This window comes from Benincasa hispida, chromosome 11 (genome assembly GCF_027475165.1).
Source record: "Benincasa hispida cultivar pf3 chromosome 11, pf3_genome.v1.1, whole genome shotgun sequence".
Taxonomy (NCBI): Eukaryota; Viridiplantae; Streptophyta; class Magnoliopsida; order Cucurbitales; family Cucurbitaceae; genus Benincasa; species Benincasa hispida.
Genome location: NC_143488.1, coordinates 89106279 through 89134231, shown reverse-complemented (window position 1 = coordinate 89134231; position 27953 = coordinate 89106279). Strand labels below are relative to the sequence as shown.

Genomic DNA, 27953 nt, shown 5'->3' with positions numbered 1-27953 from the left:
AACTGCATTTAATGAAATTTTATTTTCTATTTACATTAGTTTTCACGTATCAATTTATTCATTTTTTTGACAGATTAATGATTATTTTAAATATACTTTAGAACATTTTGATGAATTTATGATTATTTTAAATATACCTTAAAATATTTTATTAGGTATTTGAAAATATCTTAACCAATATATGAAATATATTACGGTTTATAAATTAGAGGATGATTCGATGTTTGACATAAATCCCAATATAAACCAATATAGAAAATATACCACAGTATATAAATTTTCATAAATTTCATTTCCACCACAGTATATATATCATAATATATGAAGTTTAAATAAAAACACTCTCGTTTAGGTCAAATAAACAAAAACACATACCACAGTATATATTAATTTTCTATCGAGACTAAAAAAAGTACATGTATATCACAGAGTATATATAATAGGAAAAAAAAAAACTAAAAGTTGAATCAGGCCCGCCGTACATCTATTTCGAGTCCATCCTCGCCGTTCATTTATTCTAAGTCTACTATTGTCGTGCATTTGTTCCAAGTACGCCGTTGCCATTCATTTGCTCTGAATCCATCATTGAGTCTGCCATTGTCATTTTTGTCATTCCGTGCTCGCCCTATCGTCGGATCGTCCCACGTCATTCGTCTCGAAAAAAAGGAGGAAGGGAGGAGGAAGAAATTACCTTGAAACATGAGGAGAGAATATATGTATTAGGAAGAGAATACACATGTACATGGGAGAGAATAATGCGAATACATCGATATTAGTAAAAATAATGAGACAGTTTTTTTTTTTTTTTTTAGAAGAATGAAATGTTCAAGATTGGGCTCTTACATAGAAATCCCTTTTATTTTTATTTTTATGTTTCTGGCAAAAATTAGTAGAGAAATTAACAAAAAAAGAATTGAAAGTAAAAATTACAAAACACAGAGCGAATTTGACTCGGCATATCCTTCGTTCTAAGAGGTCGAAGAGTTTTCCTTTCACCAAATTGAAAAAAAAGCTACACGTTTACACCACGTAGGAAGAAGGAATCTCCGCCGTCCATACAGAAGTTTCTAAATTTCTTCCAAAAAAAAAAAAGTTCATCCTCATTTCAATTTAACTTTCTCCTCAAGTCAATTCCAAGCCTATAAATAGCTCAAATTTCTTCCATCTTTTTCGCTATTAACCAACAAACCAAATCGTCTTCCACGATTTCATCCTCATTTCTAAATTAAATTTCCCTTCACTTCCAATTCCAAAACCTTCCGACAAACAAACCACCATGGCCGCCGCCGGAGGAGGAACAGAGGCTTTCCCCGATCTCGGCCGCCACTGCCAGCACTCCGATTGCCACCAACTCGATTTCCTCCCCTTCACCTGCGACGGTTGCCAAAAGGTTTCATCCCCAATTCCCAATTTATTTCTCCATCTCTGGTTTCAATTTTGAACTCTTATGTTTCTTTAATTCTAAAAATTGTTTGAATATGAAGGTGTTCTGTTTGGAGCATCGCGGTTTCAAATCCCACGACTGCCCTAAATCTGATCGGAACAGCAGAAAAGTGGTGGTCTGCGAAATCTGCTCTACGTCGATCGAGACCACCGGGAAGGACGGCGGTGACGAGACCAGGATTTTGGAGAGGCATCACGAATCGGGAAATTGCAATCCGAGCAAGAAGAAGAAACCCACGTGTGCAGTGAAGCGGTGCCGGGAAATTCTTACATTTTCCAATACTTGTGTGTGTAAAATCTGCCGGTTGAAGGTGTGTTTGAAGCACCGGTTCCCGGCGGAGCATGGTTGTGGACGGCCGTCGTCGACGGCAGCGACGGTGGTGGATAAAGGGCGGTGGAATGAGAAGTTTATGGCGGCTTTGGAGTTGAGGAGCGGTGGCGATTGTGGGAAGAGGGAACGTCCGACGGCGGCGAAGGGATCTTCTCCGACTGCCCCATCTGTTAAAGCTTGTTGATTACAAATTAATTGTATGAGGAACCAGTTCCTCCATTTGTTTCATGTTTCATGATTATCAAAACCTCTCTTCAATAATATTCCCTTAAAAAAATATATTGTAAATATTTATCCACTAATATTTACATGTTGCTTTGTCAACTTCTTATTAGAAAAGATGGGTCTGCATAATTTTACTTCTGGATTCTATTCATATCTTTTTATATCAATTGAGATATTGTATAGGCCTTAAAATTTAAAAGATGTCTAGGAATTACATAATATTCAATTGTCATATAGATTTACTACCTATCTCATAGTTTTAAAATTCACAACAAAAAAAAGGCAGATTGAAAGTACCAATACTGCACATTTTCAAACAGTGTTTTACAAAAATGTCAACAAAAATATGGAATAATTATAAAAACAAAAATTCAAAAATTGTTTTTAAGTTATAATAAACATGCCTCTTTTCTTTTTGTTAAGTTATTATCATGTCTGTCATGTATGTTAGTTTACATTAGCAACCCTTTATTTTTATGTTTAATGAATTTAATGTCAATTCACCTTTCATGTCCAAAATTTAAAATTTTCATGTCAATGTCAAATTCACATCCTTAGTATAAATTATTGAACCCATAAAAATATAAAAACGTGAACTGATATTTTAGTTCATACGAAATAATTGAACTTTAGATCATAACAATTTTAATGACATTGAAGATCAGTCATCAATTTACATATGCATCAAGATTGAGACATGACACATGCTTAAATCTTACTTGCACTATTACGAACGACTGTTACCATGAACCTCGGGCCAAATAAATGCCAGTTGATTTCTGGAGGTTGAGATCGAACAGTCAGAAATTCTTCAAGTAACAGCTTTGATATGTCAACCAAAGAAAATTTAACACTCTATGGTTAAATCTTACCTACAAGCTAGCATGTTGATTGAATAAAAAATATCAGGAATCATATTTTACACTTGGATGAATCCTTACCATGTAGAACCAGATATTGGATGCTATAAAACTAAGTAATAAAATCTGTTTTTTCAAGATTATTTTCATCCACTGGCTTAAAAAAGAAGTATACACTATATAAAGTCCAGTTAATCAATAATCTTGTAAAAAATAAATTTCAATGTCAAACCTATGAGGTGAAATTTTAGGCATGCATGTAGAAGGTTGAAATAAGTCGGAGCCTTGTATTGATTTAAGAAATTTGTTAAACAAGAATTAACACATAAAATTCAAGATGAACGTGGGAAAACACTGAATTTAATGTCTATTTGATCTATGAAGTCCCAAAACAGATATTTTAGTTTCAGATGAAAATATTGTTCCAAATGGCACCGACTTCATTGGACTATCAGGTTGACTCAACATATTAGTAGACCAAACAAAATGTAATGTGGTGGTTAACTCAAGCATCAGCTTATCAAATTTTAATTGGCAGATTAATCACCACGCCATAGTTCTGCTAGGTCAACTGACGATCAATGAGGTCAATGACCTTACTCTGAATTCACCCCCCCCAAAAAAAAGGTCAAGGACCTTGAGAACTATTTGTAAACTTCAGAGACTCAAATGCACTTTATTGAAACCTATGGTACTAGATAACCTCAAACTTCAAGGACCAAAAACTTCATTCGTCCAAGTTAAAAGATCGGTTTACTTTCAGATTTTAATAAAGGTCATGAGAAGAAATTTTGGATTTTAAGTGGAGGTGGTTTTAAAAAAGAAATCAAACGTTCCTTGAAAACCTTTATTATATACAAGATGCGAAAAAACATTTTGTAATAGAAATGAGTATACTGCGAGGATTTAAGAAATACCTGAGACTGAAGCTAGAATTCACATGGAGGAGCTGATTTTACTTTCAGTTCACCGCAGTCCACATTCAACCCTTATAGCTGCCAAGAGTTCAGGACACGTAGATAGTTGAGCTTCACCCTTGTTTTCCATCTTGGTAGCATTCTGTTTGCCATCTTGGGATTTATCTTCTTCCTCCCAACCCCTGTAAAGAATAACTTTGCTCGGCTCCTGAGAGACTAGAACTGCACCAGTTGCTTGCTAGCAAAGCCAAAGCAGTTTAAACGAAGAAATATTAAAGCATTAAATTCACTTCAACATAGAGAAACACAAACAAGACGGGAGACTTGGATGTGCTAACCTCAAGCTTAAAAACAATCTCCTGGACTGATGTTCCTTTGGCTCTGCCTTTGACATTAACTATAGCAAGAGAATGTTTCTTAAAATGTTCCTTGATTGCTTTTGCAACTCCTGTAATTATGTTGCTCTTGCCTAAAAATTAATAGAGGGCACTTAAAAGATTGAACAAGCGTCCATGGAAATGTAAAAATTAAGTTACTAACATTAAATTTCTTCGGAGGCCCAAATACTTAATAAACTTTTTCAGCAATGAATGGTGAAATATTGATACATAATTTTTTCTTTAATGAAGACATGGTTGCCAGCGTAAACAGAGAAATAATGACATGACGTTGCATAATATACATGCCAGTCAATAGTTTTACTCAAAAACAGAGATAATATGACATGACATTGCAGAATCTGAAGGCATAGTCAATAGTTTTACTCAATGAGGCTAGCACATAGTCAGAAGATATAAAGGCCATGGATCAAGAAGAAGAATAAATTTCAGGATTCATCCATGAATATATAAATGGAAGGAGGAGAAATTATTCGGAAGGTTCCCTCTCTAATGATGGCTCCAAGCTTCCAGCTCAATCCAAGAGAGAAGGATTGAAACTAAGTTCCTTGAGCTGTGTCCACATGCATCTCCTAATATCCGGCTTTAAAAGTTGCAAGGCAAAACTCACAATGGAAAAGATGGAAGCAAGCATTACCTACAGCAAGCACAGGACGTTTTTTCATCTCGAGGGCTTGCCGTCGCAGAAGAAGCCTCTCTTTGTTGGAAAGTTGAGGAGCGCTAGCAGGAAAATGACCAGGTTGGTTTGTCCTCATTGAGGAAAGTAATAGTGATGAATTCCCCTCTTCTAATCTAACAGATGGCTTCATCTCCTCATTCAATGCAACATCATGCACGGCATCTGAAGTTTCAGAACTACTTTCTCCTGACTGGAATTCTAGCATCTATGGTGCATGAGCAATTATACCAAGTAAAATGATCAAATTGATAGAAACAAAACAATTGTTGACATACCAAACAATTAGCGCCAGATAGAGGTTCAATACTTCCAAATTCAGCATTGGTATCCATGGACACCTTTGCAGGTTTTCCTTGCCTAACTGATTCAAATGAAGATCTGAGTTCGGCATTACTCTGGTCAACGTCATATATTGAAAAGACATCATTATCCCGTTGAGTGGCTTGTAAACTGTTTGCTGAAGTGTCCAAACAGAAAGTTCCACTCACATGAGTCCCATGACCCCCATTGACCATGACCTAAAACAATCGTGCCAGGGGATAATTCGTAAGTCACTTCTGAATAAACCCATCGCATATTTATTAAAACAGTAGCGAACACAGATTCACCAAAAGACCACAGAATCAACATGTGTACAAACTACAGTTGCGCAAACTGCAGAATGGCATAATAAGTTAACATTTTTGTTAAATTCACTTCAACTGTGGATATCAAGGCTAGGGATATTTTAATGTTCATTTTTTAGAATAGATGCTATAACAAGCGGTGGGTCAAGACTCAAGATTAGCAGAAGCTTTTTTTTGTTATTTAAATGATAATTGGGAGACAGAGCTTTGTTCCCCTAGCCCACGTGCCTGCCTCAAGGCTCAGATATGGGAGATATCAAGGATTTTCTATATTAAGTTCACTTGAAGTTTCAAACTTGGGACCTCCAAGCTGGTATGACCAAGAGACTCCAAGCCCTTGCAGATGGGGCTTCCCTTTTGGGGCAGCTAAATAGAAGATATTATAAACACATATATTTCCAAACATTTACATGGTTTGAATCTTACCACTTCATTCTCCTCCAAACAAGCATTATCTTCTGCATGAGAGAGGCAGGCAGGATCAGCATCTAATTTCAAACTTCCAGTTGTTTGCATCTCGTTTATCCCTTCTTTTCCCTAATACATATCAAAACTGTAATTTACCAATCTGATGATTATTAGGGGGTAGACAAGTCCTGTGTATGAAAAGAATATAAAAACGGCTCACCTGCTGAGACGTTGATTTCTTTATTGACTCCATAGCAATTGCTCCCTTGTCTTTATCCTGAAAGGCGTGAGACTCAACCAAACTTGCTTGGCAAAATAGGAAAGGAAAAAGAAAACCAAATAGAGAAGGTATGCAGATTTGGAAGCAACTCACCAATTTAAGTTTCAATTCTTCTACATTTTGTGTAAGCTTTAAAACATGAAGTTTCAATGACTGCAAAATCAGCAACAAATAGAATAAGAAGTTGATGGATGGATAATACTAAGTCATTTCTTTTGAATAAGAAACAAGTATGTTAGTTACCAAAAATTATTACAAAAAAGGAGGTTAAGACGTTTTCCTATAAGCAAAAGGAGTCGCATCATATGCATACTTTTAGTTGGCATGAATCAGAGCGGTTGAATAATTGTCATTTATGTAAAATTTCATATATGGTGTTTCATCTAGATACAAGGTAGATCACAAAATCCATGATTCCATTTTCACATCTCAAATTGTCCTGAAAAACTATGACATTTCAATACAAGCATAGCAACAATGCTTGATCATAGAAATTCAGCTATTTTTCATGAAGTCATAGCTGAAGACGATAGCCGTCTTGAAAAGTGCTTGGAATACACCAGTATAAATTGAGATCCAAGAAGATACCACTCTGTAGCCTACTAGTGATAATTGGGCAGCTCATAAAACATGACCCAAATTTTCAGGGTTCTTAAGACAGAAGATTTAAATAGGGAGATAAAAAAATAAAATACATTCATAAATGTAGAAAGGACCTTTCCTTAGTTGCATCAGTTTAAACTCCAATCCAATCAACCATAATCATTATTGTATTGACTTGTTACCCAGAATATAACTCCATTGGAGAACAGCAATACTTGACCATATATTTTCATAGTTGCTTCAGTTTAACCACTTTCTCAGTAAACCCATGAAGAAATCTTTATTTATATGATTATATCCTTCGAGTTCTTTGATTATATGATTATATTCGTCAAGGTACAGGAGAAGATCAAAAGAATGGGAAACTGATACATAGACATGGTAGAAAATGGACTAATCTTGCCTCACCTTTCGACGTTGTGCCTCAATAGATCGCTTCAATGCCTCTTTTTTATTCAAGAGTGACTCAGGCCTTAAACGTGAAGGCCGTTTGTAATTCTTCCCCCGGTATATGATGATAGCATAACTCCTGTTCACTCTCTCAACTGCTACTAAAATTCCACCACTTTCTGTCTCTAAGGTTTGTGCAATATCATGAACGGTTTTGAAACTTCTCTCATTAGTAATTATCTTTACAAGTTCCCTATACTTCCAATGAAGATGCATATTTTCAACTGTTCCATCAAAAACACCCCTTCTACCTGTGTGTATGGAAAATATAAAATAAACACAAGGGAATTATTTCCGCGAGAAAGATTAATTTGAAATGTCACTTTCCAACAAAAAAAGAACACCGTTCTAGATTGGTATGACTGACCAAGAAGTAGAAAAGGCTTCATTCTCAAGCCGATCTTCTTCAGCATATACCTTTCCTCCACAGTGATTCCCTCTTTATCTATTTCGGGTTGTTGGAGCATCTCTGCTTCCTCCAGCTTCGCTAAAAGTTCCTCTGCTTTTGCTTTTTTTTCTAATGCCTGTTCAATAGTAACATAAGGTTATAATTCAGAGACCAGAAGTTGTTAGCTCTTTAGCTGCAGCATTATCGATGTAGACATACAATGGACAATTTGATGCTAGTCTTTCTCATAGATGTCTCAGATGACATCAGCTTTCTCTGTTCAGAGTTAATCTTTTTCCACTCCGTGATGCTCTGACTTTCATTTGTGGGACCATTTTCATTTATCCCAAGTTTTTGCTCCTGCACCGTTGTAGCTGGTGCATTATCCATCTGTTTCATTTTATGTAACCGAATGTACCTTTGCTGTTCTATTGCAGAAGAAACGGCAAATGGCAGGAAATCCTTTCCTCTATATAAGAGGATGAATTCCCTGTCTCGGGAAAGCAATGTTCCTCCAGTTAGCAACTGTGAAGACAAAATAAATTTTATAAGCACATGAAGCAAAACTGATAATAAAAGATGCATAAAATAATAAGATTTCTAAAAGAACTCACAATCAGCATACATCATATTCCTAAGTCTGAAGAACATATACATTTCTTTTTCATATTTAACCAGACACGGTTCCTGGGGTTATTTGTTTACACGGACTAAAAAGCTATGTGACATTATTTCCTGGAACTTATGATGTTTTCATACGTATTTACAAGACCCAACAGACAGAAGATGTAAGACATACTCTCTGTAAAGAGAATTGAAAATTTATCAATAACCTCTCAGTGAAAGTCTGGTTTTTCATCCCACAAAAAAAGTATCAATAACCTGTAACTCTTCAGCCATCAACTCACTATTTGTATTCTGCACCCCTCTTTTAACTGCAATTTTAGCTATCTCACATTTTTCCCACAGCTGGATAATGGCAGCAGCAAGCCCTTGAAGGTTCCTATTACGACCTGTAAAATGATGAAAATATAAGACACAGTCCTGGCCGTATTATAAAGAATTTGTATCAAAACCACTCACCCAATGCAAAATGGCATGGCAAAGGCCTAGAAAGTCTTCTTAATGAGGTCATTTCATCATTAGTTAGCTTAGGCTTCACTCCATATGGGAGAAGACGGAAAGGCTTACGGTATCCAGGAACAACGGCAGGAAGGAGATCCGCATCAACAGGTAGAGGATCATATCCCCACCAATCTGAAAAACGTGGACCTAGTCCTTCTAACAAACTCTCAGCATCTTCTGCAAGTTCTGCCTCACCTGGCAGTTGAAATCTCACTCTGTTTGGAGCACCAACACCTTGAATTAGAGTCGGACCGGGCATTTTATCAGATGAGGTTGGTCCAGCAGATTTTTCATTATTGATGCAGGACGAAATGCTCTCTGTTTCACTATTCCCTCCATCATCATTATATAAAGGTAAAGCACCTTGAGATGATTCATTTTTCAAAATTTCATGTGAGAAGTAAGGATATATATAATTGGGTCCCCGATATAATATTATTTTACTTCCAGATCTCCAAACAACAATTCCTCCAGTTTTTCTCTGAGAATGAGAAGCACGAGACAGAATCAGATTGATGTACCAGTCAAAATAGGAACTACATAGATGAATTGAAACATCTCATAACATTATAATAAAAAATTACTTCAAGCAGTTAAAATCAGAGCAAGCCAAATGAAAATATTCATACTCTCGAGTGTAGAGTCCACTCCCAGCTAACAAGTAATCAGAGATTCAGTACATTATTTGCTCCAAGGCATCAAATACATTTTTTTTACAACCAAAATCTGCTAACAAAGCAGTTCACGATTTTACGTAATGTACAATTTTGAGAAGCTCTAATCAACACATTGCTTGATTAAATTACAATCTAGTCTCCTACCCTTTAAAAAGACCTTCATAAATTTTTTATCTAGTTTTATCTATATGGTTGGTCTACTTTAAAACATTTCTAATACATTCCTGAAGTTTCAATTTTGTATCCAATAAGGCACTCTCACTTGGGTGCAATCATATCAACAATAATGCAGTGGAAGTCTGGAACCGATAATAAATCCATTGTTACGTGGAAGTCTTCCAATGGTCCATTGTTTCTCCGAATGATACTTAGAGTTGGATTAACTTGCTTCTTATGAATCATCATTTCAAAGCTACTAAAGAACTTATTTGGGTTAACATTATTACTGCCGTTTTGTGGAAGATTTGGGATTAAAGAAATGCTAGAATTTTCCAGGACAAAGCCAAATCTCCAAGAAAGTACTAGAATCCACTATTTTCAAAGCATTCTTTTGGTGTAAAAATTTACCAACCATCAAGAGCCATATTTTCTCCTATCTTTGGATATTTCATTCAATCAATGAAATAATATCTGACCGGTAAACCAGAAAAAAAAAATAAAAAACAAAACAAAACAAAAATAAAAACAAAAACAAAACCAAAACCAAACCAAAAAACAAACAAACAAAAACTTCATAGTCATTTTTTTGTTTCTTTTTTTAGGAAAACAACAACTTTCATTGAGAAAAAATGAAAGATTACAAGGGCATACAAAAAAAAACAAGCCTACAAAAAGCAACTCCCTAACGAAAGGGTTTCTAGCTAAGTAAGATATGACCTAGAGAATAATTACGAAAAAGCTTCGAAATTGAAGCCCAAAGCGACACATGGAACCTCATGAAGAACCAAATCTCACTGGGGTCCTTATCCAAGCCTTTAAACACTCTACTGTTTCCCTCCCCCCAAATGTCTCACAACACAACACATATCCCAGCAAACCACAACAAGCAACCTTTCTCTCTAAAAAGCAGAGGTAGGAGGAACTCCTCAATCATCGTATGAGTATCACTCTGGCTGGCTATCTGAACATCAAACTCTTGCATGAAGCAAATCCACATAGATCTTGAAAACTGACATCCCCAAAGAAGGTGATTCAGATTTTCCTTCACCTTCCAATAGAGAATACACAAAAAGGACCCATTAACGGGGCCATCTTCCTAGCAAGCATCTAGAGTATTCACACAACCAAACAAGACCGGCCAGGTAAAGAACTTGACTTTTCCTGGTATCTTAATCCTCTAGACCACATCAAAGACCAACACACTCATGAGAGAAGGATCCAACAGCTTCCTAAAGGAGCCTTCAGAAGGACTAGGCTTCCAAACACGAACATCCCTTATCCTCTTCCTAAAAATGAAGGCTCCCCGAAAGAAAGAAAAGCAATGCCTCCGTTGTCTCATAGTTATGCGTCCTTGGGTAAGAGTAGCAGTAAGTTGGGTGATTATTCAGGAATGTTAAAGACAACGACCTGATAAGCATGGACTTTTCTCCTTATTTTATTAACAGTAGGGAAGAATTGGAGAGCTTCCCTTCTCTCTCATCAGTCTCAAAATATGAGATTTGATTACAAAATCCTCAATGCCCCTCCATGGTCTCACTCCTTCTTACAAATAACCTCCTCTCCCCGTGGACCCATTAACGGGGCCATCTTCCTAGCAAGCATCTAAAGTATTCACACAACTAAACAAGACCTGCCAGGTAAAGAACTTGACTTTTCCTGGTATCTTAATCCTCTAGACCACATCAAAGACCAACACACTCATGAGAGAAGGATCCAACAGCTTCCTAAAGGAGCCTTCAGAAGGACTAGGCTTCCAAACACGAACATCCCTTATCCTCTTCCTAAAAATGAAGCCCCCCCAAAAGAAAGAAAAGCAATGCCTCCATTGTCTCATAGTTATGCATCCTTGGGTAAGAGTAGCAATAAGTTGGGTGACTATTTAGGAATGTTAAGGACAACGACCTGATAAGAATGGACTTTTCTCCTTATTTTATTAACATTAGGGAAGAATTGGAGAGCAGTCTCAAAATATGAGATTTGATTACAAAATCCTCAATGCCCCTCCATGGTCCCACTCCCGCTTACAAATAACCTCCTCTCCCCATGGTCCCTCACCTTGAAACCACCACCACCCCCCCCCCTAACTAACAATATTCCCTATCCTTTATTTACTTTGATATTTGCTTATTTTCCTTCTTTTTCTTTCTTCTTTGGTAAACTTTGGTTATCAAGGGCTTACCATGACTTTATTTTTTGTTTCACTTAAAAGACCTCATACCATAAGAGATAGTTGTTCTCACTTATATACGATAGATCTTCCCCCATCTAGCCAATGTGAGACTTTTATCACATTTCTACATGAAAGTCATCGAAAAACAAGTCCCTGTCATTTAAACTTGTGAGATACAATGACTACTTAATTTAAGGATTTTATGGAAAGCTGATTTTGTATGGAACTAAGATACTTGGTGGTATAACGTTAAACTAAATATATTATTAAAAAAAAGATTTATAACACACAATTCAAAGTTTAAGGAATTGTGGTAAAAGTTTCAAAGTTAGCAAAGTAAATAACGTGACGGGATTCTTGCGCAGATGGCCCCCTTTCAGAGGTCCAAATGAAAAATGCCCACTTTTTAGAAAACTAAGTTTTCTACCTTCTGCTTGGGTCATCGCATGGTGAAATTACAATAACCACCCTGCAAAGCTCGTGTGGTGGCCCTCGACGCTCGCTTCTTGCCATTCACTCTCGCTTATCTCGATAACCATTCTCGCTATCCCTTTCATTAATCGTTCTTGATTCTCGCTTTGTATATTTTTAATTTGACCAAACATATAATGTTTCATTTCTTTCTTGTTTTTTTCATCTTTACTCTCTACGTAACATAAACAAAATTGAGAACGATTAATGAGAGTGAGAATGGAGCAAGCGTTGAGCCAACAAGAGCAACACCGAGAGTGAGTATCAAAACTTGAGCATCAAGGGCCACTACACGTGTTTTGGTGGGTTGTTACATTAATTTCAGAGCAGAAGATCAAAACACTTAGTTTTCTAAAAATTTGGCCTTTTTTTTATCATTTTGGTCCCTAAAAGGGGCCATCAGTACCAAATTCCCCAACATGATCTTATAAAAATAGACTTATTACAAACTTTTTAAAGTATTTAAAAGCCTAGAACCATACTTTTATATATTTTTTGGGGAAAAACCAAACTTATAATTGAAACCACATTGTTTTGACAAACCCTGGACCGAAAACATGCCGACAGAACCGAAGAGGGTTAAAAAAGTTCAAGAACCAAACCTCCAATAAATCATGGGTCCGCTTCATGTTCAACCTACACAAATCTTCACACACTATCTTCACAACCTCAGACCGCCTCCATTGCTCGTGTATGGTGTTAACAATCCCCTCCGTAATCCCAGCCTTCCCAACCTTAACCTTCTTCTTCAACCTAATCCCAATTTCCCCAAGTCTCCTCAACTCCTCCTCAGGCAAGCTCAACTCCGCCAGAGTCGGTGCTCTCTCCTCCCTCTTCTTCTGCCTCACCACATCCTCCTTCCTCTTCTCCACCTCACCTCTCAATTCATGAAACCTCTTAATCGCAGTCCCCGTTCCTGGTTCCGGAATCGGATTCTCAGGTGTACTCCAGCTCGAATCAATCGTGTGCCCAACCCGGTGCTTGGGCAGCTGATTCGGCAGAGGAACAAAGATTTCTCCAGGAGTAGAGGGTGAATTAGGGTTGGACACTGGTTCGGGGGGTTGCTCTGTGAAGCCAAGACTGCGAAGCTTGTCGGCGATTCTTTGGATGGCGGATTTGGGGAGGGTTTCGGAATCAACGGCGGAGCAGCGGAGGAGAAAACGGGAGGGTTTAGGAGGATGGGAAATGAGTGTGGGATGGAGGTGAGATGGGAAGAAAGTGAAAGGTGAAGGGGATTGGTCTGTTAAGGGTTTGAGGGTAAAGGAAGAGTGCGTCTGCAACATTTCATGGAACAACGAAGATGGCGAATGGAGAGTGGAGACGACGAAGATGAAGCTCTGGATTATGGTGAATGTATACAGTTTCGTGGTGTGTTAACTTTAACTTAACTTCTGGGGGTGTTGATCGGTTTATTGAGGTGGGTTGAAAGATTTCTTTTTACCCAGTCCGAGGTTGTAAATTTCATTGAACTAAATAAGTATTAAAAAATCAACCTAACTCAATCTGCCATAAAATATTTAGGTTGTTAATCAATCATTTATTTAAAATTTTATTATAAAACGAAGCAAAACCTAAAAATCTAGTTTAATTATTTTAATATATTAAATTAAGATTAATAATTCAATTTCAATTTATATAGTGAAAATTTTCTTCCTAAAATACAAAAACTACAAAGTTGTTGAATAATAAATTATTCTTAAAACATTGGAATTAAATAAAATTAAAATCAATATATGTATAAATATTCTTGTTATTAATAACAAAATAAAATACTTTAAAGTTAATAATAAATTCGGGTTGGTTTGGGTTATATTAGGTGTCATGAACCAACTCAACCCATAAAATTTTTGTTTATTTGAACCCAACCCAACCTAAACCGCACAAATTGGGTTGGGTTGATCAGTTTTTTCGGGTCATCGGGTTTTTGAACACCTTTATTAATTTCGAATAATATGTGTGCTTCATCTCTTCACTTCCAAATTATAAGTTTTTTTCGGTCCTCAATTTTTAAAAAATAAGTATGTTTAATCACTAAAATTTTAAAATATAATTCTTTTTAGTCTTAGGATTTTATATAACTTTTTAGTCTTAGGATTTTTTTAAATAGGTTTTAAATTTCCATGCAATGATTTTTTATTATTTTAAATTAGAAAATTAATTTTTAGACCATTATCATTTCTCTCTAAAATTATCTGTTAAACATATTTATATGATTTAAAATTTCATATATTTATAAAGAATAAAGATAAAAAATAGTTCATGAGCTTTTTAAATCTATTCTTAAAATCTGGAGACTAACAAGTATATTTTGAAAACTTAAAGACCAAATACATTTATTCTTAAAAAATTCAAAGACTAAAAGGGTATGTTTTCAAAACTAAGAGATCAAATGCACATATTATTCAAAATTTGGAGGCTAAAAAGACAACTTGTCCTTTCACCTTTCATTAAATTACAAATTTACAAATAATAAAATACATTCAACTTATACAAACTTATACTATTGACTCATTCGACGATAAATGTTCTATTCTCATTTCACACAATACATATTGTCAAAAAAAGATATAGAACTTCAAGACTTGTGTCTATTTGCTAATGGCTTTGAAAAGGAAAATTTCACAAAATGACCCAAAACCTAAAAACTTTTCTACCAATAACCTCTTCCTAAAAACTTTTCTACCATTGACCTTTTACCCATGCGAAATTCGGCTTATTAATGTGATGCCCTAACACGTTACAAGAGTTCGCTTTAGCCAATGATCCAAGAAGAGTAATAATGTAGCATTATCTATTAGAAATGAATTTTCTAACATTTGACTCCATACCACTGAATGATTTAATCGCACACTTGAAATATAGCCCAAAAAGTCAAGAGAACGCTTGGATAATTGGTTTATATAAATCCTTTCTAGTTGTGACCACACATAAAAATGATATTGCCATAAATTGACAAGGTAATATTTTCACTTATTAATCAGAAGTGGCGTATCTTTACATAGAACATATTTTTTTTATTTTTTATATAAAATACATTCTCTAATGTATCTCTGTATCGTTTACCCCTACAAAATACCAAAAAAATTGAACGATCTTAGATTAGAAGGGATATAATGAAATTCCTTGATTGGTTCTTGACTGAGAAATTATCCCTTTTATTTGATTTGACTGATGCGGACAACAAACAATTATAAAAAATATCAAAATATCAAAATTTCTAACTAATACTAGCTAAATATAATAGCTATATATTTATACAAAACATTCATATTTGAAAATATTTATTAAAAGAAAAGTTTCATAATAGCATAACAGTTAATAAATAAAATAATTACCCCCAGTTTTAAAAAAATCTTCAGACCGTTTGGTAAACGTGCGTCTCTACGAATACTTTATAACGGTAGGGTCTCTCTCCATTTCGTTCATTTCCTGCTCGAAACATTTCTTTTCAAAACGTTTTCTCTCGATTTTTCTCCTTTTTTCTCTCCGAAGCCGAGCACTCCTTGCAGGTTTCTCACTGGTCGTCTCTACGCACTTTCCACCGTCATCGTGATCTGAAAGGTATGAGACTATTTTCCTTGAAGAATGCAAGTTGATATTTGAGGTTTGGCTATCTTTTAGGGTTTAATCGTGTGTTCGTTCGTAATCGATCGTTAAAAGAATACTAACTTATCGGATAGAGAATACTAAGCAAGCGTTTAAATATTACTAAGTGATCGGATAAAGATTACTAAGCGATTGTATAGAGAATACTAAGCGATCAGATCGTTTAGGTTTATATCATGTGATCGTTTAGCTAATTATTACACGATCGTTTAGACATCTGTTATGTGATGTTTAGTTAACTGTTACGCGATCATCTAGATATCCGTTATACGATTATTTGGCCAACTGTTACGCGATCGTTTAGATATCTGTTATGCGATCGTTTAGCTAACTGCTACGTGATAGTTTTTGTTATGCGATCGTTTAGTTTTTGTTATGCGATCGTTTAGTTTTTGTTATACGATCATTTAGGTTTTGTTATGCAATTGTTTCGTTGTTGTTATACGATTGCTTAGTTTTTGTTATGCAATTGATTACTAATTTTTGTAATGTACATGATTCTTAGATTGATAAGATGGTCGTCCCTACTGAGAAATATTTTCCTACTACAATCGCTTTCCAAGTCCATAAAATTGCCCCATGTCATTAAGAAAAAGTTGACATAATAACATATGAGATTGTATAGGCAACGACCTTTAGTCTTCTGTTGGATATAGATCTTATTTTCAATGGACAACTTTTGCACGAGGGATTTAACTTGATAACTGGGTTGTGGCCGACCAAGGAAACAGTGGAAAGAGAAACAAGTGGTGAAAGGCTGCAAAAGCTCATTCTTGGACCCAAGGACCCAAATGGAAAGGATAGTTATTGCAAGGATGTGGAGATTGCCTTTGAGAATTTCAATTTTATTAATGACGAAGATGTTGTCAAGGTTGCATTGGTACTGTTCATTGAAACGGTGATGATTGGAAAAGATAAGAAAACCCAATTCGATAGAAATATATTTGGGATTGTCGATGACCACGACGTCTTCGTACATTATGACTGGTCTTCCCTCTTCTATAGACGTACATTGAATAGAATAAAGACTATCATGCGCGAGAAGAATGAGGCATATGATTCAAAAAAAAGCAAAAGGTGATCATCATGCTTTACATTACTATATAAAGGGATTCGTACTTGCTTTCCAGGCATGTACTTTTGTTTCTGATTCACTTTAATATACATTAAACTTGTGTGTTAGTGTAACAAATTTTCCATATCGTAGGTTTGAGCTTACGAAATGTTATCCACATCAAGTAAGTTCATAGCCACCAAAGTCAACAAGGATGAAATTCCTAGAATTCTTAGATGGACTTGTTCTCGTGCTCCATCTTATAAATCATTGAGCAATAAAGTTTTCCACCAAAAAAAGTAAGTAACCGATTACTTCTGACTTGCTCATTTGTTTATGTATAGACTATTGTTGTGTCGAGACTTGTACCTAGCACAGAGGAGTTAAGCTATAAGGAGGACCAACTTGAAGGACTTAATGTGGTTCATGTTGTTAGAGAAACGAGGATTGAAGGGGTTGAACACTCCGTCGACACTCGCGATTCCTTTGGGTGGCACGAAAAGCATGAACCTATGTAGAAAGCTCTGTAAATGTGCAACGTATAAAGCCAGAACCACGTATGCTAGTTTAAACTAACCAAACAAAGCCTGAACTAAGTAACCAATAAAAGTCCTCTAGACATCATCATTCCAAATCGTACAAGATTCTTAAGGAGGAAATAAAAGAAGTTTGAAAAGATTTGGTGAACTTAACTACCATGGTTCATCAGATGGGAGATACATTTACTGTCCAACACCATCTAATGGGCCAACAACATAACAAGATAAAGATGATGGTCCATCGTCTGTGTGAGGTATGTATTTATGTACCGTTTAGATATTCTCAAATGGACAATTGTTTAGAAATTCTAATCGACCGTTTAGAATATCTATGTGATCGTTTAGAATATCTATACGATCGTTTAGATTTTCTAGATGATTGTATAGATTGTCTAAACGATCGTTTAGATTTTCTAGACGATCATATAGATTGTCTAGACGATCATTTATATTTTCTATCATATAGATTGTCTAGACCATCCATTTTCTAGACGATCATCCATATTGTCTAGATGATCATTTACATTTTCTAGACGATCGTTTAGATTTCATAGACGATCGTATAGAGTTTCTAAACGATCTTTTACATATTCTTAGACGATCGATTACCTCTCTCGACAGAATAGTTCGTTTGATTTATTCATGATAGTAATAATACAAGGACTCATCGTGATGAGGGACCTCGTGATGATAATAACGGTGATGGTACAATAATCAGGAACCACATAATGATGATGATCCCCTACAGACTAACGTACAAGATCCCCCTCAAACCCACCAAGAAACCCACGGTGAATAGCTAGCTGGGACGAGCAGTGAGCAATCCAAAACTGTCAATTATCAGGATCCAATATCTGAATTGGAGCCGATTGTGGGGACGCCAACTGAAGCGTTCAGTGTTAAGGTCCATTCAATTTGGGGACATCAATTAAAAAGGATGCCACTGAAGTCAAGGTACGACTATTACATGAATTAGTATTCTTAAAATTGTACTTCCACTGACTTATAATTTAAATATAGGAAATAATGGTTGAAAACATCAGAAAAGGGAAAAAAAAGGGCCAAGTTCACACCTAAGTGTTTCAAAAGGGGAAGGAAGTTTAAAACTCATCCCCAACACTCTCAGCCCCATTCTCAACCACATTTAGAAACAATTCAACCTCATTCACCTCAAAGATCTCCCCAGCCCCAATCTGAAGAAGTTAAACCACCTATAGTGGCACTGAAATTGGCCACTGGTGTTATCAATCTCAACCCTTTGGTCCCTGTACCCGAGTTCCCCATAAGGATTGTTCGTTCATATGACCCATGCTTCTCAGTCCTTGATGTTTTGTGGAATGCATACAATAAATGGAAAAAGCCATCTTAAAACAAAAAACCAGGAGCGGGCAGTAGTATATACATTCAGAATCAAGGATTTCTTCAAAACCCTCGAACAGAACACATGGATGCTTGGAGACATGAGTATTTTTGTTAATTCATTAACCAAGATCGATCATTCAAAAAATTCTATAAAATTGTTCAAAAAATTCTAATAGATCGTTTAGAAGTTTCTAAACGATCGATTAAAATCAGAATTCTAATAAACGATTGATTAGAATTTTCTATTAGAAGTTTCTAAACGATCGTTTATACTTTTCTTTTACTAACTTTTAAGCTCAACTTATATTTTTCTTTGTTGTACAAGACTATGGATCTCCTCTTGATGCACGTGCATCAGAAGTTGCACTCGAAACCTGACCTCTATATGATTCGATTCACGGTCAATTATTCGAACTTCATGGTATAGAAATTTCACATATCTGTTGAAACTACTGTTAACTCAACCATGTATTTACATCTTGCCTTTCCCAGGATGCTTTGATGGAGCCATAGGGTGTTGCTTCTAAGATCCGAAGGATGGAAAAGTGGCAGGCTGGTTGGATCAAAAAGTACACATGAGGTGAGGTTTTGGGTGGACTCTCACTTCTTACTTGACTACATGCTTGGACAGTACAAAGAATACAAACCAGCATGGCCGGACGCTGACTACGTATTTGGGCCAATAAACAAAAAACAACACTGGCTTATGTTTGTCATCTATCTACAGGGGTGCACAATCTTTCTATTCGATTCCATGTCGTACTACATCGATGGCGATATAGTTGAGGGTGTTGGGGTTGATGCCCTAAAGTCTTGTGTCTTGTAGTTTGTAAACAGTTCGTACGAACGCTTGTGATGTATAATATATGATATTTTACTTCACATCTTGTTTTTGCTCAGTTGAATATTTTATTTACTTTACCACAAACCAATAAACCGAAAATCCTTGGTTATCTGGATGTAACTTAAGCATGTATGTGGTGACATATAAGTGGATCATGTCTTAAGTGATAACCAAAATGGTCTGTAGTATGTGGATATAGGAGGAAAACCTTATCTTGGTAACGCTATAGATGCGGCCCACTTTGTGGAATGGTCATAAGTGTTGTGGCTTGTCACAGATGGTCTGATCCTGATTATTCAGGTAGGGGACATGCGAGCGGGGGCATCCTATACAAAGAGTTTGTATAAGACATGACCACGAAGTGTTAACGTCTCGTTATATAACACCATCTATAACAGAAACTTTACTTCACTAGGATGACCATAGGTAACATGACCTCAATCCTGAGTGAGTTAGGAACTCCTGCCATTGAGAGCAATCCTTTGATTTGCATGGGTAGTCGTCGACTCAAACCTACCATTTTGGGGATTCGTCTGATTTAGGAGCTGGGAACTCAACTACACAAGATGGAATTCACTCATTCCCCAAAGTAGGGGCAAGTAGATAGATAGCTCCCTTAAGGGCTAATTTTAGAGCTTGAACGATGTGGTGCCACATACCTTCTCTTGGCTCGAGAGGTATTCACACATATTTGGACTATGTTGTAATGTTCATTAGAGGAATCAGTGGTACTTAAGGAGTAAGATGTAACTACAGTGACAAAACGATAAATTGGCCCAACTATACTTACGAGCATTTGTGAAGGGTCATCTTACTCATGATTGGTTATATCCGATGGACACAGAAATATATTTGTGGTTAGAAGAGTTTAGCTATTGGTCTTTAATGGAATGTCTGGCAGTTAACGGATGGTGGATCTCGTGGCTAAAGAGTTTAGTAAGTTATTCACGTACCGTTGGAGCTTCGAGCCACAAGTCCATAAGGTCCCCTTGATAGCTTAGATAAAGTTGAAAATCAGTTTTTGGGTCAATTTGAAATGTTCAAATTGACAAGAGGGAGTTCGATTATATATGATATAATTGAACTGGTTAATTATATATGATATAATTGACTAAATATATGAGATACATTATTTTGGAGGAAATTAGATATAAATATGATTTATATCAAGTAGATGAGAAATTACTATAGTAGATATATGATATCAAACTATAGGTTAAGAGTATAATATGATTATATTCATTATTTAATTAATTAGGCGGTTATATGATAATTGACCGAGAATTTCTCCGTAATCGTGCAAAAGTGGGAAGATTGAATTCGGTTCTTGTAAATGAAGAATAAAATGAAAATTGTTTTCATTTTATAAAGAGATTCAAAAATTCGCTAACGGTGTGAAAACTTTACGATCGTTTAGCGTTAAGAGCCTATGCGATAGCGCCCATTGTCCTAAACAATCACACACTCGCACACTAAACGATCGCATGGATTTCTAAACGATCGCTTAGCACACCGAGCAGACCTAAATGATCACTTACTATTTGCTAGATGATCGCTTAGTAAAACCTACACGATCGTGTACCTTTCTCTAAACGACAAGCATTCAACTATATGATAGTCATTTACTATCTCCCACTTGCTTGTTCATACTACACGATCTTCTTTTCCTCTTCCATCTACCAATTCCATCAAATCTACCCTTTGGATTTTCAGTCCAAGAATACCGAGGGCTTCGAGGGGTGGTGTCATCCCCAGTTGTTATTGGTCCGTGCGCTGCCGTTCGTGTAGACAATTGTGGTGCTATTAGTCGACTATTTGCTGGGTGATAAGAAGCGTAGAGGTGTTAGCTGATAACGAGCAGAAATCCACATTATCATAGTGCTAAGTTTTTAAAGAATGTTGGATTGCATTGATGAAATATGTTAACTTGCGTCCATTAAGCATCGTTTTCATGATATTACGGTCGCATGCGTTCGGCGCATTGGAATAGTTATTTTTTGTATTTTTGTGCAGAATATGCGTTAACACAATGCGAAGATTGCGATCATAGGAATTCATTGGTCGAGCGCAACTTCATCGCAAGGCTTTGCATTGACTGTGCTCGCAAACATTTGCCCAAGAAGGATTGCCACAACTTGGTCAGCGCAACATGGTGGGTACATCTGGGTGAAAGGCCAATTGAGAGTGATGGGACAAAAAGCTGATGACAGTCGAATCCAAATTAAGTTGACAGCCGATGATGGCACAAAGTATATTCAGCTTTATTGGTGATAATTATTCGACGCATCAATTAGGAATTAAAGCTGTCCCATCTGTACAACCAGGAGAGAGAAGCCACCTTTCACCATGGATGCTCTATAAATACCAAGGCATTCTTCAGAGAATGGGTTAACCAGTTGATCAGTTCGCACGTCTTTGTTCTTAGTTTTCTTCTCTATATTTGTTCACTATCTGTTATTCACGCATGAGTAGCTAGATCAGTTGAATGGGTTGAGAAGCATTTAGCTAGCACAACTAGGAAATCTTCATTCTTTGCGATTATCTTGTTTATGATGCTTCATTCATCCATTAGAGATACTCGGGAGGGTAGTTTAAGGACATGATCTAGACTTAAGAAGGTCAGGTTATAATCTAGACTCGGAAGAGCCAGATTAGAATGCATAAACAAGAGATAGGCGCTTAGGAATGAGCACTGTTTGTTATCAACGCATCACATGTATCTTAGAGATAAGATATGATTGTATACGGTCACCTTACTTTTATGCATTTTGCATCATCGCATAGGACAAGAATAGAGACTTAGGGATGAGCTCTATGGACATTTTGCATTCAACACATGCATCCTAGATTTAGGAGCATCGCATTTACATTGGAAAATGACTTGATGTGCATGGTTGTAACATGATCGCATAGTCTGACGCATTTTCGAGTAACGCTGCTAAAGATCTTCTCAACCCGTTCATCGCATACTCATTGCATCTATCAACGCAACTGTCTTTTCTCAAATCTGCCGCCTTTATTTATTTCTTTTTCATCAACGCAAACAACAAACCCAACACTTATTTATTTACTTGGTTACCGCAAAGTTGTCATAAAAATTACCAACACATACTGTTTTCACAAGTCCCTATGTTTGACCCTGGACTTACTAGGAAACTCAGAGGAATTTACACTTGGATTCTGCTGGGGAAACTTGAGTGCACAATGCAATTCCATCAACGCATAACATCCATATTTCCACTTCATAAATACAAGCAACAAGTTTTTGGCACCATTGCCGGGGACTTCGGCAAGATAGTTTGCTAACGGTAATTTTGTTTTATTTCTTTGTAGAACTCTCAATCTCTGACGAATTACGACCCGGAGATTAAGAGGACATTTAGAAGAAGATTAAGAGACTGCCAACAACAACAAGAAGGAACACAAAGAATGGCAGAGCAACCAGACGCAAGGGCCGCTAACGCGAATAATATAATGGCCAACTCTATCCTTCTGGCGAATGACCGCAATAGACCCATCCGGGACTATGCGTCACCTAACCTCTATGATTTCTCTCCAGGAATCATGAGGCTGATGTTAGATTGATCGAGGTTTGAAATGAAGCCGGTAATGTTGCAGATGATCCAGGCTGCTAGGCAATTTGGAGGAAGGCGTGGCGAAGACCCGCACGCCTATCACCAGAGCAGCATAGAAATCTGCAACACTTTTGTGTTCCCGAATATCTCAATTAAGGAAGTTCGACTAACGCTGTTTCCCTTTTCTTTGTGTGATCAGGCGAGAAAATGAGCATATTCTCTCGAATCGAGGGAGATAACTTCGTGGGAACAGGTGATGGAAAAGTTTATGAAGAAGTATTTCCCATCAACTGAGAACGCTAGGAGAAGGAAATTAATAACAAATTTGAACAAAAAGATGACGAATCACTCAACGATGCTTGGGTGAGGTTCAAGCGACTGGTAAGAGACTGTCCACACAATGGCTTACCAGATTGCCTACAAATGAAAATTTTCTACCAAGGATTGAATCCCTCTTTGCAGACCGTTGCCAATGCGACAGTCGCTGGTGGTTTGCTCGACAAAACATATGAAGAGGCTAAGAGCATACTTGATTGCATTTCCAAAAATCATGAAGATTGGAGAGAAAGCGATCAGAGATTAAGAATCAAAGAAAATGACGCAAACAATGGGGCCATTGTATCCTTGTAAAATCAAAAGACTGCGATGATGAGTCTGATGCAAGGAATCGCAATTAATAATATGGGAGCGAAGAAAGGGCAGGTCAGCGCAATTACTCAAACGATCGCAAGTTGTGTCATTTGCGGAGATGCTCACCCGATGGAGGAATGCCCAACAAACCCACAGTCGGTATACTTAATGAGAGATAATCCCTATTCCAATACATATAACCCCGGGTGGCGAAACCACCCAAATTTTGCATGGAAAAATCAACGACAAAACTTTCAACCTGTAGCACAAAAAAGAAGGCCACCCGGATTTTTCCCGCAAAACAATGGTCCAGCGCAAAGCTAAGCTAGCAGCTCACAACCACCGCAATCTTTATACTTAGAGAGCTTGCTGAAGCAGTATATTGAGACAAATGAATCAGTGCTTTAGAACCAAGCAACATCCATCAGAAATCTCGAAATCCAAATGGGACAAATTGCGGGCGAGCTGAAAAACAGACCGCAAGGAGCGTTACCGAGCTCCCTTACAATACTGGGGGTAATGGGAAGGAACAATGCTTAGCAGTCTCCTTGCTAAGTGACGACATGACTGCGGAAGTAGGGGAGAAGTGCATTGCGACCAACTTGAATGCGGTGATAACCGAAGACTCGTTGACCTATAGTTTGGAGAAGCCTGAGAAAATAGACCCTGAAGTTGCATCCACCCTTAAGCCTCTAGATATTGAGATAGAAGAAGTCCAACCACCAGTGACTCTGCAAAGATTGAAAGAGGAACAAATTGAGGAAGAAAATATCGCAATAGTGGCTGCAGCGCAAAATGCTATGATCCCACCTAAAATGGGCGACTCAGGAATCTTCATGATCCCATGCTCTATCAGAGGGACCTTCAGTGGCCAAGCACTATGCGACCTTGGAGCAAGTATAAACATAATGTCGTTGTCAATCTTCAAACAATTGAATGCCGGCACACTTACGCCCACAAAGAAAACTCTCCTACTCGCGAACAAATCTCGAATACAACCTAAAGGGGAGTTGAAAAATGCCGCAATCTCGATCGATAAATTCATCATGCCGGCAGAGTTCCTCATTTTAGATTATAAAGCGTATGAAGTTGCATCCATCATATTGAGACGACCATTCTTTTCAACCGGTCGCGCTCAAATTGATGTGCAAAAAGGGGAAATTGTAATGAGCATTCATGGGGAAAAACTCCAGATTAAGGCAGTAAAGATCCCAGAGGACAAAGAAAAGAGAGACAAGCCACCATGGATGTGAACAAACCAACTAGAAATAAGTGATCCCTGCATTATCAAATGATCGCAATCTATCAGGGACGCAAGTGTTGGGAAACATCGATTCTTCAACTTTTCTCCATTATTTGGAATTTTTACTATATCTTTTCAATCCTGATCTATCTTTATGTTACTAGCACCATCTTTATTTAAAAAAAATACGATAACGAGTTTTATTTTGTTTAAAATAATTTGACCCTCTCTTTGCTTTTCTTGCAACGATCGAGGCACTGGATTGCGGGGTTGTTACGCGACAAAATACTTATCCTACTCCATCACTGCAATCCAAAGAAGAGACATCGCCACAAAGATGTATGCGTCAATACAATGCGGGCAACAGTGCAAAATTTGGGGGTGTACTCTTCTTTATCTTTATTTCAAATTTTGCGCTATCACATCGCATGTTAGTTTTACAAGTTTTATCACCGCATCATTTTTAATCACTGCAATCATTTGACATAGATAAATTTAGTAGTTTACCGCATTCTATTTCTTTGCCAAGTATGATTTCAATGATGAAAAATATGCTTCTATGCCTTTCATATATACTAGAGTCAACTTAAATTTATGATAGTCTCTTCATAAAATATTTCTCGAAGTTAGGGGTTTACTAGCTTTCTTTCAAACTCTCTTTACAACGCATTTTATGACCATCACATGACTTATTTTAATCTTTTGGCAATGAGGACATTGTCACATTTTAAATTTGGGGGTGAGGTATTTAATTTTGACCTTGCTATTTCTAAAAAAAAAAAAAAAATTAAGAATAACAACTCCACTGTCAACGCAATGGGAAACCCATGTTGATAAGATTAAGTTGTGAAAGGCACTTACCCGTAGTTGGATGTCCACATGACACACATGGGGGCAAGCCAAAACGAAAGTAAGTTACCAGGATCAACTCATAAATAAATGACCGCAACTCCACTGCCAAATAGGTATGAGTTTAGTCTGAGAAAGAGTGCATTGCTCGTAGTTGGATGTCCGCATGACACACGTGGGGGCAAGCCAAAATGAAGGCAAGGCACTCGGATCAGCGCAAGGTTAGAAAAAAATATCAATGAAGAAATTTTTTTGTGTAAGGATAAAATCATTTGATACCCTGGTAGAAAATTTTTCTTTTTTTGAAATAAATCATGCGATGTTCTGGAATTTAGTAAAGTTCTTTTGAAAGGTAAGCTTGTAGTCCCTAAGTCTTAGAAATATTTTAAGAAGAGACTTGAATAAGACTTAAGGAAATTCTGATACATAGGATTTGAACAAAGTATTCTTAAGAAATAAAGGAAAAGAACTTTGCAGTTGACTTACTAAAGGAATCTTTGGTTTATGCTTGAGGACAAGCATTTTTTAAATAAGCTTCCGTTGGACTGAGTTCGAGTGAAGATTGTCTTCAATTGGTACATTTATTCAGTCTTTTATTTTTTAATTGTTAAAACATGCCTATAATTAGTGTTACAATGCATATCTGTTTATTAGAATATATGTGTGGTAATTCTGTCACAATGAAATAAAAAAGATTCGCATCCGTGCATTGATACTCTTGTTTAAGAGTTCCTTTAATTGGCATCAGAGCCATGTTTCATCCCAGAAAACTCTATTAATATGCACATCCACAAACAATTTAACAATTAAACAGAGAGCAGATATGCACCCACCACGAATGTATATGCAATTCTTTGCATCAATAAAATTGGAATATCAGTAACCTGGCTCTAAGAGTTATATTTATGCATGCATAAAAAGCATAGACGTGCATCATCTTTATATTATAATTGTTATAGTATAAGGGTGTATGGAAAGCATGTTTGTTTGGTTATTACATGTATATAAAAGTTATGTATAGTAATGACCAGACATTGCATGAAGCATGACACATAGGTCTCTTTATAAGTATTATAAACACCTAGTTATACGCAATGTGTTTTAGTTGTTTCTTTTTAAAGGTTAAAGAGAAATTAGAACTAAAAGCAATAAGAAAGACATGCATGCTCACTTAGGTTTAATTCATGGTTTTAAAATGTTTAAAACTTGGATGACATAGACCTAAGATCATGGTTCGAATATGATTAGCAACCCTTAGGCTTTAATCTTTTAATCAGTTTAATAGGATTAAATTGACTAATAAAATGTTAAAGTGTAGCAAATCTATCTATAAGGGACCTTTTTCCTAAGGCGGGTTCTGTCTAGGCTGGGTATTTAAGTTGATGGAAATGTAACACCCTTACTTGAGAACCTACCTGGAAAGGTGAATTAGATAGATTTGATACATGCATGCAAGTTAAGGATAGTCCATTAAAGTGTTTAAATGTGACTACTTGAACTTGTTCATATTTCATAGACAAAAGTTGTTTATGAGCGGACTTAAAAAGATGACTTAGACTAAAATCAGTAACCAGATTGTCTAGGTTAATGAACCCCTAGGTAGAACATTCAGTGGGAGGTACTTGGGGCATATGATGCTTCATTTAAACCTTTCACATTTCTCATATATAGTCCACAACGTGAGATCTACCCTTGGCCTCGTGGCACCCTGGGAGTGTTTTCCTAAAGGATGGTGTTTGAGTAGGTCAATATCAAGGTGGATGGAGAAAGTGTTCATAGTAAGTGGGAGCAGGAAGTGCGACAGCATATCCCACGGTCTTCTTTGTTGGATTGAATAAAATTTCTGTGCATCGCCTCGAGGCACCCTGGGAATGTCCCCTATAGGATGACAGTTTTGCGCGTTTCTTTATTTGATCTTCTGTAATAGGATAAGGTTACTTAGTCTCTTATTCTAATATGCTTCTTCCTCACGGTGGGCTCATTAGGGCGGGACTCTGGCACCGAAAGTAAGGGGTCACATTTACGCGAAATTGTTAAAGGT

At 36.7% G+C, this 27953-nt stretch overlaps 2 protein-coding genes across 14 annotated transcripts; one reads left to right on the top strand and one right to left on the bottom strand.

Moving 5' to 3' along the window:
- Nucleotides 1-255: 255 nt before the first annotated feature.
- Nucleotides 256-13658, bottom strand: CFM2 (CRM family member 2). Of its 13 annotated transcripts, none has more exons than XR_005485893.2 (15): nucleotides 12813-13658; nucleotides 8692-9214; nucleotides 8491-8621; nucleotides 7828-8133; nucleotides 7588-7744; nucleotides 7179-7471; nucleotides 6261-6320; nucleotides 6108-6164; nucleotides 5906-6016; nucleotides 5129-5371; nucleotides 4812-5058; nucleotides 4115-4245; nucleotides 3777-4014; nucleotides 2719-2778; nucleotides 256-691 (listed from the first exon to the last, which is right to left on the bottom strand). XR_005485893.2 is itself a non-coding variant. In XM_090306756.1 (14 exons), exons 1-13 carry the CDS (start codon nucleotides 13491-13493, stop codon nucleotides 3826-3828), a joined length of 3114 nt encoding a protein of 1037 aa, XP_090162882.1. In that variant the 5' UTR covers nucleotides 13494-13658; the 3' UTR covers nucleotides 256-691; nucleotides 3777-3825. The 13 variants fall into 13 exon arrangements, 5 of the variants coding, with proteins under 5 accessions (XP_090162882.1, XP_038906194.2, XP_038906192.2 ...); XR_016524447.1 differs by having other exon boundaries at nucleotides 4812-5051; XR_016524446.1 differs by having other exon boundaries at nucleotides 2719-2821; nucleotides 4812-5043.
- Nucleotides 1256-2006, top strand: PMZ (zinc finger (AN1-like) family protein). Its single transcript, XM_039050270.2, has 2 exons — nucleotides 1256-1390; nucleotides 1485-2006. The coding sequence occupies exons 1-2, from the start codon at nucleotides 1277-1279 to the stop codon at nucleotides 1956-1958; spliced, it is 588 nt and encodes a 195-aa protein (XP_038906198.1). The 5' UTR covers nucleotides 1256-1276; the 3' UTR covers nucleotides 1959-2006.
- Nucleotides 13659-27953: the final 14295 nt, after the last annotated feature.